Source organism: Rutilus rutilus (genome assembly GCF_951802725.1).
Source record: "Rutilus rutilus genome assembly, chromosome: 16".
Classification (NCBI taxonomy): Eukaryota; Metazoa; Chordata; class Actinopteri; order Cypriniformes; family Leuciscidae; genus Rutilus; species Rutilus rutilus.
Window position 1 is genome coordinate 990,300 of NC_140224.1, and position 16,887 is coordinate 1,007,186.

The 16,887-nt window shown below is 36.0% G+C and overlaps 1 protein-coding gene across 1 annotated transcript; it reads right to left on the reverse strand.

The window, feature by feature from the left end:
- Positions 1 to 184: 184 nt before the first annotated feature.
- Positions 185 to 13,079, reverse strand: glp2r (glucagon-like peptide 2 receptor). The gene is made up of 13 exons (XM_084434847.1): positions 12,959 to 13,079; positions 10,299 to 10,395; positions 10,115 to 10,219; positions 7,073 to 7,194; positions 6,890 to 6,996; positions 5,676 to 5,832; positions 5,008 to 5,167; positions 4,649 to 4,709; positions 3,706 to 3,772; positions 3,139 to 3,227; positions 2,474 to 2,612; positions 2,361 to 2,402; positions 185 to 880 (listed from the first exon to the last, which is right to left on the reverse strand). The coding sequence occupies exons 1-13, from the start codon at positions 13,013 to 13,015 to the stop codon at positions 548 to 550; spliced, it is 1,536 nt and encodes a 511-aa protein (XP_084290973.1). The 5' UTR covers positions 13,016 to 13,079; the 3' UTR covers positions 185 to 547.
- Positions 13,080 to 16,887: the final 3,808 nt, after the last annotated feature.

The following is a 16,887-nucleotide window of genomic DNA, read 5'->3' on the forward strand; positions in this document are numbered from 1 at the left end:
TATATATTTAAGAAAAATTTGTTCTTTATATATAAAATATTTATATTTATATATAATATAAATTATATATATACAATATATACATGTAAATATTTCTCAGATATATACATGCATGTGTGTATTTATATATACACAATAATTACACACACGTATATTATGTAAACACAAACTTTTATTTCGGATGCGATTAATCGTTGCACATCCTACACTGAAAAAAATGCTATGATCAATAAGTTAGGACAACACATGTTTTTACATTGCTTTAACTCATCAAAATAAGTTAAGCAATTAAAAAAAATAAAAAATAATTACTGTGTAAATTGCAACTTTTTATCTCACAATTCTGACATTTGTCGTGTGTGTTTATATCACACCATTCCGACCCTTTCCTCAGATATCAGCATTATGAAGTCCAGAGTCAGAATTGGGATTTAAAAAGTCACAATTACCTTTTTTTATTCTGTGGCGTAAACAATCTTGAATAATTTACAGTGGTTAAAGAGAGGAAATATACATCCCTAATTACATATTTCTATACAAATGAGTGTCAGAACTCGCTCTCCTCGATGATCTCCTCCATGGTCTCTCCTAAAGTCATCTCCCCGTCGCTGCTGGACAAACTCTTCCTCATGTAGAACTCCAGGCCTAAGCTCCGCCCACAGGCCAGGTCCTCTGCTGATTGGTCGGTCACCTGCGGATGCACCTGTGAGGGGGCGTGGCCTCCGTCCTCGTTGGATTGGCTCTGCTCTTGGTTTTGTCCTGAAGTCTTCTGCGAACACTTCCACAGGTGTTTGGGGTGAATGTCCGTGAAGCAGTTGCGAACCTCGAAGTGATTGGAAGAAACGAACAGCTGCCAACGCTTCTTCAGCTCAGCCTGGACCTGGACATGTTCACAGATCAGGTTATTATGCTGAAAAATAATAACTCTCACACTAGCGCTGCACAATTAATCACAACGCAAACCGCACGCGATCTGGCAAAAGAATGTGATTATTTTATGTGCAGCTTGTCAGTGAGGCTGATCGGTAGTAAACGCTCCATCTGAACACCAGAGTCTCTCACACACACACACACACACACACCTCTGAACACCAGAGGGCATCTCACACACACACACACACACACACACACACACCACATATCCATCTGAACACCAGAGGGCGTCTCACACACACACACACACACACACACACACACACACACACACACACACACACACACCACATATCCCTCTGAACACCAGAGGGCGTCTCACACACACACACACACACACACACACACACACACACACACACCTCTGAACACCAGAGGGCATCTCACACACACACACACACACACACACACACACACACACCACATATCCATCTGAACACCAGAGGGCGTCTCACACACACACACACACACACACACACACACACACACACACACACACCACATATCCCTCTGAACACCAGAGGGCGTCTCACACACACACACACACACACACACACACACACACACACACACACACACACACACACACACACCTCTGAACACCAGAGGGCATCTCACACACACACACACACACACACACACACACACACACACACACACACACACACACACACACACACACACACACACACACACACACACACACACACCACATATCCCTCTGAACACCAGAGGGCGTCTCTCTCACACACACACACACACACACACACACACACACACACCTCTGAACACCAGAGGGCATCTCACACACACTCACACACACACACACACACACACCACATATCCCTCTGAACACCAGAGGGCGTCTCACACACACACACACACACACACTTACACACTTACAAACACACACACACACACACACACTCACACACACACACCCCGCAGAAGTACAATCACACACATCAATCCAGGAAACACACTCTCGGTCTCTGAATAAACAGGAGACTGAAACGCTTTGATTAAACACGAGTAATAAACACACGACTGCCTTATTCTGTGTCAGAAGCTCATCATCTCACAGGAGGAGCTCAGTTGTCCTCATGAAGTGAGTTTGGAGGAAAAGTGTGTTATTAATGTTGTCTTTTGTTGGACAAGAGGTTCATAAATGCGTCTCATGTCTGGAAAGATGTTTGACACGTGTCGCTTTTTCAAATGCTCGTTATAAGCGACTCAAACTCAGAGCTTTCAGAGTGAGCCGCGTTTCCTGAGCCGTACGTCACTGACAAGCTGCACATTACACACAATCACAGACTTAGCCATTTCATAATCACGATAAGCCAACTCGATTTAAGTGCGACTACATGTAAATTGTGATTAATCGTGCAGCGCTATCTCACACTTTCAAACGCCTTCACCAAACGTACCTCTCCGTTGGCGAAGCAGTACAGCACTGCGACTAACAGACCCTGTGGAAGAACAGAGCTCACGGTTAGAGGTTTCGCCGAGTCGGAGGAGGAGAAACGATGAGTTTCCTCACCTGGAACGAGCTCAGGGTCAGATGGACGAAGTTTCGAGCGTATCGGTGGCTTCCTTCCACTGACTCGTCGATGATTATGGTGAAGACGATCTCGTGGATCCCGAGAAGAGGAATCAACACAAGCGTTGCTTTGACTAAACTGTGCAGACCGTGCGAAATGTGTGAGTCTTCATTATGGATGCACGATATCAACATTTTTGGCTGATACTACATATCTGAAAGCCGATAACCGATATATTGGCCGATAAATCTAAATCCAAATTTGTATATGATTTTTGAGAGCCTGATTACAAAAATAAAAATCTCATCATGTCCCAATCACACAATAATAATGATGTTCTCATGATAATGTTATGTAGCCGATATGACAGACTTGCGCTGCACATGTTGCACTGAACTCTATTTTCCTTTTTGAAGTGATTCAATCATATTTCAAGCAATTCAAACCCATCATGTTGAACAGTGGCATCTGAAGAGTCTCAGCTGAAGGGAATATTACAGTATTTATCAGCTTTAATATATCAGACAAATGTTCTTTTCGATGATGAGATGATGATAACATTAAAAATGACCGTATGGGCCGATACTGATATGGTGGCGATATATCGTGCATCCCTAGTGTTATACACACGAGCAACAGCCGTTTTAGACGAGCAGCGACTAACCTGTCACGGTAATCCGTGAACTTCAGCTGGTCGGCCTTTAACTTGGACAGCAAGAGTCTGAGGATTTTCAGGAAAATGCAAAAAATGACCTGAAAGACAAGATTATTCCCAAGGGTTTTATTACATGTTCTCCAACATTTACTAAATGAGCCATGGTGTCTGAATAAACAGATGTAAAAGCAACAGCATGCAAGTTCATGATTATATCAGCGTTTGACTTTTGCATGATTAGTTTTTTAGCAGGACTGAGTGTTAATGAGGATTTGATTTTATTATATTGATGCACATTTTCACCGTGTGTTTATGAATTGCTGGTCCGCCTCTGAAAAGTAAAGGGCAGAGGGTTCAAACACACTTTAATACACTGTGACTGTCATCTTTTACGGCTCGTGACCGGCATGAGACGCGACGGCACGAGGATCACCAGTGAAATCTGAGTCACGCCGTGACAGAAGAGCGGATGTAAACCAAACACAGTTGTCATGTTGAACATGCGGCACTAAAGGAAAACAGTTGCATGAGGGAAACTAGACATCTGTGATGAAATTCATAAGGCATCTTACTCACGATCACTGATAGTGTTATTGGGCCTCGGATTATCCACCAGATCCATCTGATATTATTCAACCAACAGCTTTAGAAAGAGAACACATGCAATGCATTATATTATGTAGATATAGCCTTATAACCATTAATAGGCAAGACAAGTTTATTTATACAGCATATTTCATTCACAATGGTAATTCAAAGGGATTTACATAGAAGGAATTAAAATAATCAAAAGAAATACAAATAAAAAAGGTGATAAAATATATTAAAACAGTTTAGAATTATAATAGATAAGCATAAGAATGTATGGTAACACTTTACAAAGAGTTTCCATTTGTTAACATTAGTAAATGCATTAGTTTGATAACACGAACAGTTTATTATTAGCATTTATTATTCTTTAGTAAAAATATAGTTGTTCAATGTTCATGTTAGCTCACAGTGCATTAACTAATGGTAACAAATACTTCTGATAATGTATTATATTTCAACAGTTACTAATACATTAATAAACATGAACCAATGTTAACAAATCAAACTTTATAGTAAAGTGTTACCGAATTTATTTGTAATTGTGGTATCATGATATAATAATAAAGTCATGATATAATAATATAAGCCCTCATGTTTAGCTTACTATACACACTGTAAAAAAAGATTTTTTCAAGTTGCAAATTAACATAATTGGGGAACAATTTCAGTTTTTTTTATTAAATCAATCATTTTCACAGTTTAAAACTGCAGATTTGTGTAATTATTTGTGAAATGAAGCAATTTCTGCTTCAAAGTAAATCGTACACCAATTTTTTCTTTCAGTGTATCGTTCCGAAAAATGTTTTTATTCTACTATATAATACTATATAACTATATAATACCTACTATATAATACCTTCTCACACAAATATTTTCTGTATTACGTGCAAAACCTTCTTTTAAAGTGGCAAGTAAGAAAGGCACGTACCTTTTATTTTCATACAGAGTTTTGGCTACGGTCCAGGGAATCACGAACAATAACGGAGTTCCTGAGAGAGTTTGTTGAATAAAGTTGGAGAGTTAATAAAGTCATGCTAACACTTTACTTAAAGCCTTTGTATATGATGCATTGTAAAAGTATTTCTAATGCATTAATTATGCCTTGTAATGCACCCTATAATGCAAATATTCTAAAGCATATTAACTTTGTTTACAATTAATTATGAAAAGATGTGCATTATAACTTACATTATGAATAGCTTTATAATGCATTGTACATAAATGCTTCAAGTAAAGTCATTTTTAAATGTGTAACAAGGACATGTGTGTGTTAAGGATAAGTCGCACCCCATCCGATGATCATGTATTTCTTCAGGAGTCTTTTCCGGGTCAACACCGCAGTGAACAGAAGCGTGTGCAGGAATATCGCCTCCACTAGAAGCCAGAAGTAATTACATCCCACAAAATATTCCAGCGACACCTTTGAGGCCTTGCAGAGGAAAGAAATCTGGAGGGTTGACATTTATATTACTGCATCTTTGGTGCATCTACACAATAGAAATGCTACAGAATAGCAAACAGTAAGACGTGCCACTGCAAAAAAAGAGGATTCCAGTCCAAATATCTAAAGATTCTTAAATCAAGATGCATTTACTAAAAGCATAAAATGACATAAGATATTATGTCCTGTTTTCCGGGGGAATTAATCAAAATGAAGTGAGTTTTTGCTTAAATAAAGCTAAATTATCTGCCAATGGGGTCAGAAAAATAATCTTAATTCAAACAGAAACAAGATTCTTTTTCTTTTTCTTGGCAGATCATTTTGCTTGTTTTAAACAAAAACTCACTTAATATCACAAGACTTAATATCTTATGTCATTTTACTCATCTAGTAAATGCATCTTGATTTAAGAAGTGTCTGATATTTGGACTGGAAACGAGACTTCATATTTTGCAGTGTGCAGATGATATGATTCCACAGACGTGAAAACGAACACAAATGAAGGTTTCTGTACCGCAGATTTGGTGTAGCTGTTCCATCCCAGTTCATCCCTGGGAAGGTTGGTATACGTGACTTGTAATATAACCTCTTTGGTAATTACCGCTGTCGCTCTGAATATGAACGATACAAAGAGATTCATGTGGATGTAGTTCCTCGTACAGTGAAGCTTCCTGAAAACAACAGGTAAAAATAGTTTATTGCTTGGTTAGGGACAAATAAAGTTAGTATCAGATATCTGGAGCCAGCTCTGGGCTCTGGATAAATGACCGGACAGGACAGAAATGAATGAATTGGAAACGCATGCACAAATCTAATCATGCAAGTACAGCGACAAAGAACATTGGTTAAATGTAAATACAGTGAACAGGAGCGATTCATCAGAGAGTGCCGATATTCCAAATTAGACAATGGTTTGTCATCATTTGCATGACCATGAAACCATCTTTTAACAGTGAGATTGTGGTTAAAGTGTTATTAGACGGAAACGAGTTTGCAAATTTCTTAAAGTGCCCATATTATGCTTTTTTGGGATATGACCTTTCATGTAGTGTGTAATAAAGCGGTTTGTGAATGTAAAAGCTCTGCAATGTTTCAAAATCATAGTGCAGATAAATGGAGTTTTTGTCTCCCAAAAGAAAGAAGAGATTCTGAACTGAACCGAGTCATCATTAATTCCAGTCTCACCTATGTAGGTTTGTAACTAATTAGCATAATGCCAGCCTCTGGTCTTGATTGGCTGAGCAGCGTCTCTTAGCTCCGCCCTCAAACACTGTAGTGTATCTGAGACGGGGAGAGTTTGGTTCGTGTTGTTCGTGTCGAGAAGACGCTGTTTCTGCTGACAAAGCAAATCCACTTTGATGAGATTGATACGGTGAAACCCACGCCATCGTTACTGTTCGTATCACTGTGATCAAGAGCTGAGATTCAGATATGATAATGAGCGTTTGCTCTCTGACCAATCAGAGCAGAGCAGCTCTCAGAGAGGCGGAGCTTAGAGAGACTGAATCTCCGATGGAAGCGTTTCAGACACTGAGAGGAAAGAGCTGATGTGCAGTGGAGATTATGAGGAGATCAGGGTTTCTGAGCTTGAATGTAAACCTGTTACAGGAGACTCTAAAACAACATTAGGAACATTTACAATAGCATAATAGGGGCACTTTAAAGTTACATTCTCACTACATGAAACAAAAAGGGACCCAACACTGAGCCCTGCAGAACTCCACTCACCTCAGAAGACTCATGATCAGAACAGCCAAGCAAAGAGAAGAAAAAGACAGCGAGTATCCGACAATGGACAAGACTCTCAACACAGACAGCCGAAATACCTCTTCTTCCTGTGTATGCAGGACGCCAGTGTAAACATTATGCCATGACGGAGACCTTCCTTTAATGTCTGGAAGCAATATTCACCTCAGACTTGAAAAAAGAATGGTTTTCACACTCTGACTGATTTCTCCAGACGCTGCTGGAGTTCTCCTCAGTTTTCCAGGTGCCGTTGACCGTGCATTCCTTGAACACATTTCCAGTCGCACCTGAAAACGACCACCAGACATTTATCAAGTTTTTAGTGTTTTTTTTTTTTATAAGAAAATTATTTATACACTTCCGTCAAAATTTTGCAATAATTATGATTTGTTCATGTTTTTGAAAGAAAGCTCTTCTGCTCAACAAGGCTGCAATTAATTGTTACAAAATATATTAAAAACAGTTAAAAATGATTCGTTTAAAATGGCTGTTTTCTTTGTGATTATATAAAATTTCTTTCAAAAACATAAACAACTTACTTATTCCAAAATTTTGACAAGCAGTATAAAACAAAATTTGCTTTATATATATATACAGTACAGGCCAAAAGTTTGGAAACATTACTATTAGAAGTTTCTTCTGCTCATCAAGCCTGCATTTATTTGATCAAAAATACAGGAAAAAATGTAATATTGTGATATATTATTACAATTTAAAATAATTGGTTTTCAATTTATTATACTTTAAATTATCATTTATTTCTGTGATCAAAGCTGAATTTTCAGCATCATTACTCCAGTCTATCACATGATCCTTTAGAAATCAGTCTAATATGAGGATTCATTATCATATTATTCATATTCATTATCATTATCAAGTTGGAAACAGTTCTGCTGCTTAATATTTTTTCATAACCTGTGATACTTTTTTAGGATACTTTGATGAATAAAAAGTATAAAAATAAAAATAAAATAAAAAAGCAATTTTTTTACAAATAGAAATCTTTTGTAACAACAATAAACTCTACTGGTCAGTCATTTGGGGTCAGTCATTTTTTTTCTTTTTTTTTTTGTTGAAATAAATCAATACTTTTATTCAGCAAGGATGTGTTAAATTGATTTTAAAAAAAGTGATAGTAAAGAAGATTTATATTATTAGAAAATATATATTTATTTTGAATAAATGCAGTTCTTTTTAACCTTTTATTCATCAAATATGTTAGGCAGCAGAACTGTTTCCAACACTCATAATAAATCATCATATTAGAATGATTTCTGAAGGATCATGTGATAGACTGGATGTCACATGCATGGCCGCGGGAAGAGGTTTTTGGTTGGGGGTGCTGATTTGGGGGTGCAGGGGTAGGGTCGTCACCACTTTTGAATGAGAAACAATCAAGACTATAAAACTCGTCAAAAAACGCGCACACTCAAACCACCTGACTGCACATCACATTTTTTACTTTATTGATTCTGCTTTTATTCGTAATGCAATGGACCGGTCAACGGGACATAAATGAATCCTTAAAGGATGGGACTTTATGGGACATTTGCACAAAAAGAATAAATAACTTACCGTAGCCTATTTTATAAGTCGCTCCGGAGTCGCATATCAGTCAAAAAATGCGCCACGAGGAAGAAAAAAACATATATAGCCTAATTCGCACTGGACTAAGTCGCATTTTTTTTTAAAATTTATTTCACAAAAAATGTTACAGACAGTTCTCCGCTACGGACGTGAGCGCTCTAAAGCGGCACTAAAAGAATGTTTTAAAACTTTCACAGAGACCTCAAACTGAAAGCACAAAGCCTGTCTTTAAATTTAATTTTGTTTTGTATTAATTGTATCTTAATTTTAATCGATGTTTCATCAACCAATTGTCTGGATTTAGTAAATAAGTAAATATAGGCTATTAGAAAATAGATAATCAGGACACGGAGGCGCTGGCAAACCTGGAGCTCGTCTCATAAATGAACCAAAACTCAGCGTAGGCCTATAAGGTAGCCTATTACCTCACAGACCGAAGACATATAGATCGCTTGAAATGTCTACTTTTAAGCAAAACAATTCAAAACGTAAGAAAACAGACTGCGCTGCTTATGTAATTCGTATGAAATGTGCATTTCTCTCTGGTGCTGTGAAGATCGCGAGTCGTCAACTTCATCTGTCTAGACGACACTGACATAAAAATAACTGTTTTATTAGTAAACAATTAAAATGTCTCCTGCTATATTTTACATATTTGCCTGTTCCTTACAAAACACTGACAGTGGGGTTTTTGAGGGTTTTTTTTTTTTTTTTTTTTGAGCAGCTGCGGACAAATTCTTTCGACACACACACACACACACACACACACACACACACACACACACACACACACACACACACACACACACACACACACACACACACAATATTACATAACACTCTGCGCTTATGTTTTAAAAAGATAATTTAACATATAAATAACAATTTTTAAATAGCCCACTTAAAGTGTTTATTACAAATAAATGACTAAATGCTAAAAATTTATACATTTTCATGAACAAACATATGCGTTGCATTTACAATTCTGTGAAAACAGCACCCCCACTTCCCGCGGCCCTGGTCACATGTGACACTGAAGACTGGAGTAATGATGCTGAAAATTCAGCTTTGCATCACAGAAATAAATGATAATTTAAAGTATAATAAATTGAAAACCAATTATTTTAAATTGTAATAATATATCACAATATTAAAAAATAAATTCTGTATTTTTTATCAAATAAATGCAGGCTTGATGAGCAGAAGAAACTTCTTTTTTAAAACATAAAAAATAGTAATGTGTCCAAACTTCTGACCTGTACTGTATATATATATAGGGGCTGTGCAACAATGAATCGCATCCAAATTAAAAGTTTGTGTTTACATAATATATGTGTGTGTGCTGTGTATAATTATTTTGTATATATAAATACACACACATGCATGTATATACTGTACATATATTTATATATAATTTATATAAATATTTTATATATATAAATAAATAAATAAAAAATTCTTAAATATATGTACATGCATGTGTTATTTTGGAATGCGATTAATCGCGATTCGTGTATATAAAATGTTATTATTAAATAATATTAGGCTGTGAAATTATTTAACCCTTTAACTTTTTTAATGTAATTGGAAAAAGTGTAAAATAAGAATAAAACAGGAGACCTTCTCTGATCCACGGTAAATAAGAAGGACAGGGAACGGACACGATCCCGGGAGATGAATGTGGCCAACAGGCGAAAACGTCAAATGTTCCATTGCAGAAAATTCCTATGGAGTGATTCGGACAATGACTTGCATAGCAAACATATATTAAAGTGTGACATGTCTTTCCAGCAGCTTCACTCACCAGTTCCAGTGGGCAGAGTGGCTTTCAGGAATCGTGTGCAGTTCTCCTGATATTCCCCACGTTTATAGATCAGATCATCCAACATGGAGCCCATGACCTTCACGAAACAATATAAAACATGAGGTTTACTCGCTGTTAATGTGTGGATCGACTGTCATAATGAGAGCAGACGAACACAAGATGGCAGTGTTTATAAACGCTCTCCGAATGGAAAGGGCCGATGTTGTTTATGACTTTATTACGTCTTTAGAAGACCGAGAGCTTTTATCAGGACACAATTAATGTTTCCAAAGAGCGGTGTGAGGTTGTGACTGGAGGTGATGTTAAACATCTTCAATGAACAGATAAATATTTGCATTCTTCCCAGTTTACAATGCCAACTCCTGAATACCAGTTTAGAGTGAGAAAATGCATTCTAGTCGCTCAGAAAGTGTGTTTAACATACAGTAAGATTTCTCTGCAATGTTTCAATACAACTTACATATAGGACTAGAAGCAAGTGATTTTACTATATTAACACAACCTATATTGTAGATTAATGCTGCATAATATTCATTTCTGTGTGGGTAAAGTGACAGTACTGCAATCTGTAAATACGCTATACTAGATTACACTATTGGTCAACTTCAGACTATAAGTAACTTTGCAAACTAGAGTTTTAGTAGATTGTCTGCTTAAATACAGTTTATTTTGACATTCTACTGACTAACTTTGCAACTTGATGTCAGCTTCTTCTATAACGCGAACCCTAACCCTAGTCTGTTCATTTTCTGGTTAGTTGACATTGCAAAGTAACTTGAATGTCTGAAATAAAGAGTAACCCAGTATTATATATGAACACCCCCATCCTGATCTGACAGCGCATGTTCTTCAAATATAAAGCATTTATAGGACAAAAAAAATCTACATTTCACTTCTGGGTTATAATATGAAACGCGATAAATATACAGCGTTTACTCAGAACTTTCACCTCCATGTTAAAAAACCCCAGAAATATGATGAGCAGACGGAGAGACTTATGACCGTCTACTGTAATCCCACTGAAGATTGCACAGTATGATGACATTTGACACAGTTGTGAAAGTGACTAACATGTCTTTACAGTACGCCTCTTTCGTGTCTCATCGTTGGCTATAAACGTCTTTGAAATAAAAGCTCAGTTTTACCGACAGCAGATCAGTCGCACATTTCAAAACTGAGCAGATAAATGTGTAAAGCGTTACGTGGGATTGTTCCTAAGAGTGTGTGAAGATCCGTCCACGTTTCTCAGGCTCTTTCACCCTTTCATCTGAACATCGTGAACGTTCGAGCTCAGACTTCTACACAAATCAAACTCGGATCATCTCGTCTGCCGCATATTCTGCTCCGGTGTTCGTAATCTCGGGAGATTCATGTCTGTCTGCTAAACTTCCAGAGTATGTGGAAATATATACGAGGAGTTAAACAGCAACATGTGTCTGATATCTGTTAGCCATTTACAACGAGCTCTTTAGTTAACGCATGAACTGATATTAACTAACAATGAGCAATACATTTATTACAGTGTTTATTAATATTTGTTAATGGCAGTTAATAATGTTAAAATGAACATTAAAATGATAGAATCACTGAATTACTTCTATTTTTATGATTATTAACATCTTATTTTATTGGTCTGGCTTATTTCTAATGAACTTCTACTTTTTATTATGAACTACTATTATAATATAGGCCCAATTTCTAATATTACTAATGCTATTATGTGATCTTCTTTAAGTTACCTTTTTGACAGTAAAAAGATGAGTTTTTACTAGACATTACTTGCAAAGAAATAACATCGTGAAACAAGCATGTTTAATTTTCATTCAACATTTTAAAATATAAAAACAGAAACATAGTACTTTATAGTAAAGTTTTTCCTATACAAAATTACTAATACTATTATTTTATCTATTAAATACTATTATTTTATCGACTTCAAGCTACTTTTTTAAACACCTAACTATACACTGAAATAAAGCGGAGTAGGATTAACTTTCAAACAACTTTCACGCAGAAACCGCTGGTAAATTTCACAAATAATTACATAGAAATAATGACATATTACATTAGAAAACACTTTACAATAAGGTTCATTAGTTAACTACCTTAATTAACATCAACTAAGAATGAACAATACTTCTACAGCATTTATTAATCTTAGTTCATATTAATTTCAACATTTACTAATACATTATTAAAATCAAAGGTTGTATTAGTGAACATTAGTTAATGCACTGTGAACTAACATGAACACACAACGAACAGCTGGATTATTATTAACTAACATTAACAAAGATTAATAATACTGTAACAAATGTATTGCTCATGTTAGTTAATGCATTAACTAATGTTAACTGATGAACCTTATTGTAAAGTGTTACAGAAAGGGCAACAAAGTTGCAAATTCAGTCTAAATGAAAATGATACATTTCCCATAAATTGAAGAAAGATTCTTGCAATAACTTAATAATGTGCCCGTCGTCTCTGTTTCAGGACCTGCTTGTTTTCAGTGTTTTGAGTTCTGTTCTTCAGAGATTCAGAGACTCGGCAGCTGAAGTGTGTGTGTGTGTGTGTGTGTGTGTGTGTGCGTGTGTGCGTGTGTGTGTTAGTGAAGCACACTAGAGAGATCATGCGCTCACCTGAGTCGTGTAGAGAAGCGCCATGAGAGAAGAACGCAGCACAAACTCCATCAGCATGGCTCAATATTCACATGCCCACAATCCAACCTTCATGACACTCATAATTCCTGGCCTTCCCGTGCGGAAGAGATCGGAGAACTGGGATCCCAGATAAACTGAGAGAGTCTGTGCTCTTTCACTCCAGAGTCGATGTTCTTCTGGCTCTCCTCAGCCAATCAGCATCCGCTCCTGTGAGGAAGAGGCAAACAGAGTTTCCCAAACGCATCCAATCTCCAGCGCTCTCCATGATCAGCTTAAGTTTAAGAGTTTATAATCTGATCCTCAGAACTATGGAAAACCGCAAGGAACTTCTCGACTCGATTAAAGAACGCTTCATGACACAAGGATCTATGTGAGGAGAAATGTCTGAAATGATGCAATAATTCTTTGGGTTAAATCTTTTCTTTTCTATTTGGGACATTTAATATTCAACAATATTATTGATCTGCCGTACTTAAGCTGGACTGATGCTATTTTCTTCTAGACACAATCTTTGTTGCATTATTTTCATGTTATCTCTGTGAAGCTGCTGGGATACAGAGAGCGCTGTATAAATGAATGTGACTCGACTCTTAATTAAAACGGTCCATAAAGTGATGGAACCCCTAAAAACGTCTATTTTTTTCATCTAAGAGTCAAATTCAAAATATAAAATACCAGAAGAAGATGGAAAAATGGATTTATAACAACAATAATACAAATAAATAAAAGCTAACATGTATAGGGCAAAAATAGGGTCTGAAAAGGACGTCAGCTTTACTTTTTCAACATTTTACAGATTATTATTTATTATATACAATTATTTATTATTTAATCTGAACACCAAAACAAAGGTGCTTAATCTTCAGGAAATGTTCAAGGGATGAAACTATATTATATTAAATAAGCTTTTTTTTGTTTTTTTTATGATATTTGAATTTTGACCTGATACTAAAATATGATTATTAAATAACAAAATCTAAATTAAAACATCATGGCTATGCCAGGAAGGGAAACAAGGTTGCAAATTCAGTCTAGATGAAATGACAAATTTCCCATAAATTGAAGATTCTTGCAATAAGTTAATAATAAGCTTTATTTTATATAGCAGCTTTAAAGCAGCTTCTCAAGGCACTTTACACAATAAAAAACACAAAGAAAATACACAGACAGAACTGTAGTCGACACTAAAGTTGTCTAAAAAAACAAAATGCAAAGTCTAAGCTTCCTGTCATCTAATAAAAATCACACACATTTATTAGCGTCATAAAAACAGTAACAGCAGCCGAAACATGTTTTCTTAATGGGACGTGCCAAAAACAAATGGCTAATTTGCTTCCGTCACAATAAATCAATATTATGAGGCCCTCCTCATGTAAAACCCCGTGGCCTCGTCTCCTAACGTTATGTGCCAGCCATTTGTCAAATAAAATGAATAAATAACAGCAGTCATAAGAAGCGAGGCCTTCTGCAGCGTGTCAGCACTCACTCGTTCAGCTAATTACTCATTAGACCTGCCATCATGTGTAATTACACGCTTTTAACACCGTAACAAGAGGAGTTCATCTTCTGCATTCAGGAACTCAATTATGATGCATTAACTAAATGGAAATGAATTGACTGGAGATAAAGCAACATTCACATCTTCCACTCATGCATTCAGTTGTTCTTAAGAGAGATAAAACTTTACATGCACTATACGCAGATACACCAGCATCTTCTACTCAAATCTCTAAATCTCTTTAAAAAATGCATTTCTTAATCACTTTGCAAAGGAGATGAATTTACACATACACATTACGCATAATTAAAGATGAACTACTTACATGTACTAATCTGAGAAGAAGAAGAATTAGAAGAGGATGGTGCAGATTTATCAGCTGTTAAACGATGATCTCTGTGAATCTGGCATCTCGAAGCGTGAGGATCAGTTCAGCTCGTGAAGGAGAGAGACGGAAGAGTTTGATAATGCGTGTTGTGGAGATGTAAACATGAAACTCGTGCAGTCTGACGGTCTGAGACTGAAGTGAGTTCTCATGATCTCTCTCGCGGGGTCAAGACGACACACACATATACAAGACAACAGATTATAAACACACAGAACATCAGACCCGATCAATGACACACACACTGCTGTCGAAAGACTGGGACATTGCTCAGCAAGACTGCATCTATTTCAGCAAACATAAAGTGAAATGTGTGTGAATACACAGTAAAGTGTAAATTATTCCTTATATCATTACTCCAGTCTTCAGTGTCACATGATCCTTCAGAAATCACTCTAATATGAGGATTTGATGCTCAAGAATCACTTTATGATTATTATCAGTGTTGAAAACCGTCATATTGTTTGTTCAGGATTCTTTGATGAACAGAAAGCTCAAAAGAACAGCATTTATTTCTGAAATAGAATAATTTGTAACATTATAAATGTATTCAATTTTGATCAATATAATGCGTCCTTAATGAATACAATATTAATTTCTTTATTTAAAAAATATATATATATGTATCTCACTGAAGCCAAACTTCTGAATGGAAGTGAATCACAGTTTGTGAAGGATCATGTGACACTGAAGACTGGAGTAATGATGCTGGACATTCAGCTTTGATCACAGGAATAAATTACACTTTACTGTATATTCACATAGAGAACAGCTGATTTACATTAGAATAATTTTTTTTTTTTTAATTCTGTATTTTATACTCTTTTTATACTCTTGACTTTTTCAAAATTATAAGAAATCTTAAAGATTACAAACAAGATTTTTTTTTTAATATTTAGTAACTATAGCTCAGGGGAGCAAGAATCATTTTATTTCATCAATACTTCCACGTCCACAAAATATAGAAGATATTGCACACAACATACAGACTGTGAAAGCCTGAGGAGAAGCACGTATAACAGCTCGACCTCATAAATCTCTGGTGTTTGGATGTTTTCCAGGCGCTTTCATTCCCCATCACGAGCAGCTCTGCACACACGAGTGTGTGTGAGTGTGTGTGACTTCATGCTCTTCTACACAACATCTGAGATAAATGACTGCATTAACACCAACATCCACACAAACACTGGCACTGGTCTTCGGGAGCCGGACATTAAATCCCACTAATATCCCAGATAACAGGGAACGTTCTGGCAAGGTTCTCTCAAAGTTATGAACACATGTTCTTCATTAACATTAATAGAACGTTCGTTCAAAGTTATCTGGTTTTTAATAATATTCTCAAAACAACATTATTTATACGTCGTTCATGGAAATGTTTCTTGTGTTTCAGTTCGACGTTTTTTAAATGTTACTATTTGTTCAGAGAAGATTAATGTTCGCGTAACCAAGAATGATATTAAACATTTAAAAAAGTGGATGTTTTGAACATTCAGAAATAACGTTTTCAAAACATGAACATTATCAAAACTTATTTTTCAACAAAATATCAACATATTTTTGTTAGGTGGGTAAGTATTCTTTTTTTTAATTTAAGTTAGACAAATAATGTCAACTAAAATGTTTACCATCGAACTCGCCATAATCAAACGTTTTGAGAACATTATTTAAGGTTTTTGAGGGAACCTGTTCGCTGGGTTTATTATTCACACTGAACCGTAAATACTAAAGTTCTGGCACTAAACTTAATTTTGCAGATCGTAGCGCGCTGAACTACACCGGAGACTCGTTGAAAAAGCGTTATAGTCCAATTTATCAAAATAATATTTCACAATATAGGCTATTAAGAGGTAACATAAAATATATGAGGCCATTGCTTGAAGAAGACATCTGCTCTACACAGCGACAGACCTTCTGTTCAGGACTTCATTCATCCATTCATGATAACCAGTTTAATATTGATGGATGATATTAAAATGATCACTTCATTTTCTGTATAAAGTCTCAGCTCTGTTCATATTAATT

Coding starts and splice junctions, on each gene's coding strand:
- glp2r (XM_084434847.1), bottom strand. CDS start 13,015: ATGCTGATGGAGTTTGTGCTGCGTTCTTCTCTCATGGCGCTTCTCTAC. Junction 5,833..6,889: donor CTGATCATGAGTCTTCTGAG/GTGAGTGGAGTT, acceptor TGTTGTTTTCAG/GAAGCTTCACTGTACGAGGA. Junction 2,613..3,138: donor TTCACGGATTACCGTGACAG/GTTAGTCGCTGC, acceptor CGGTCTGCACAG/TTTAGTCAAAGCAACGCTTG.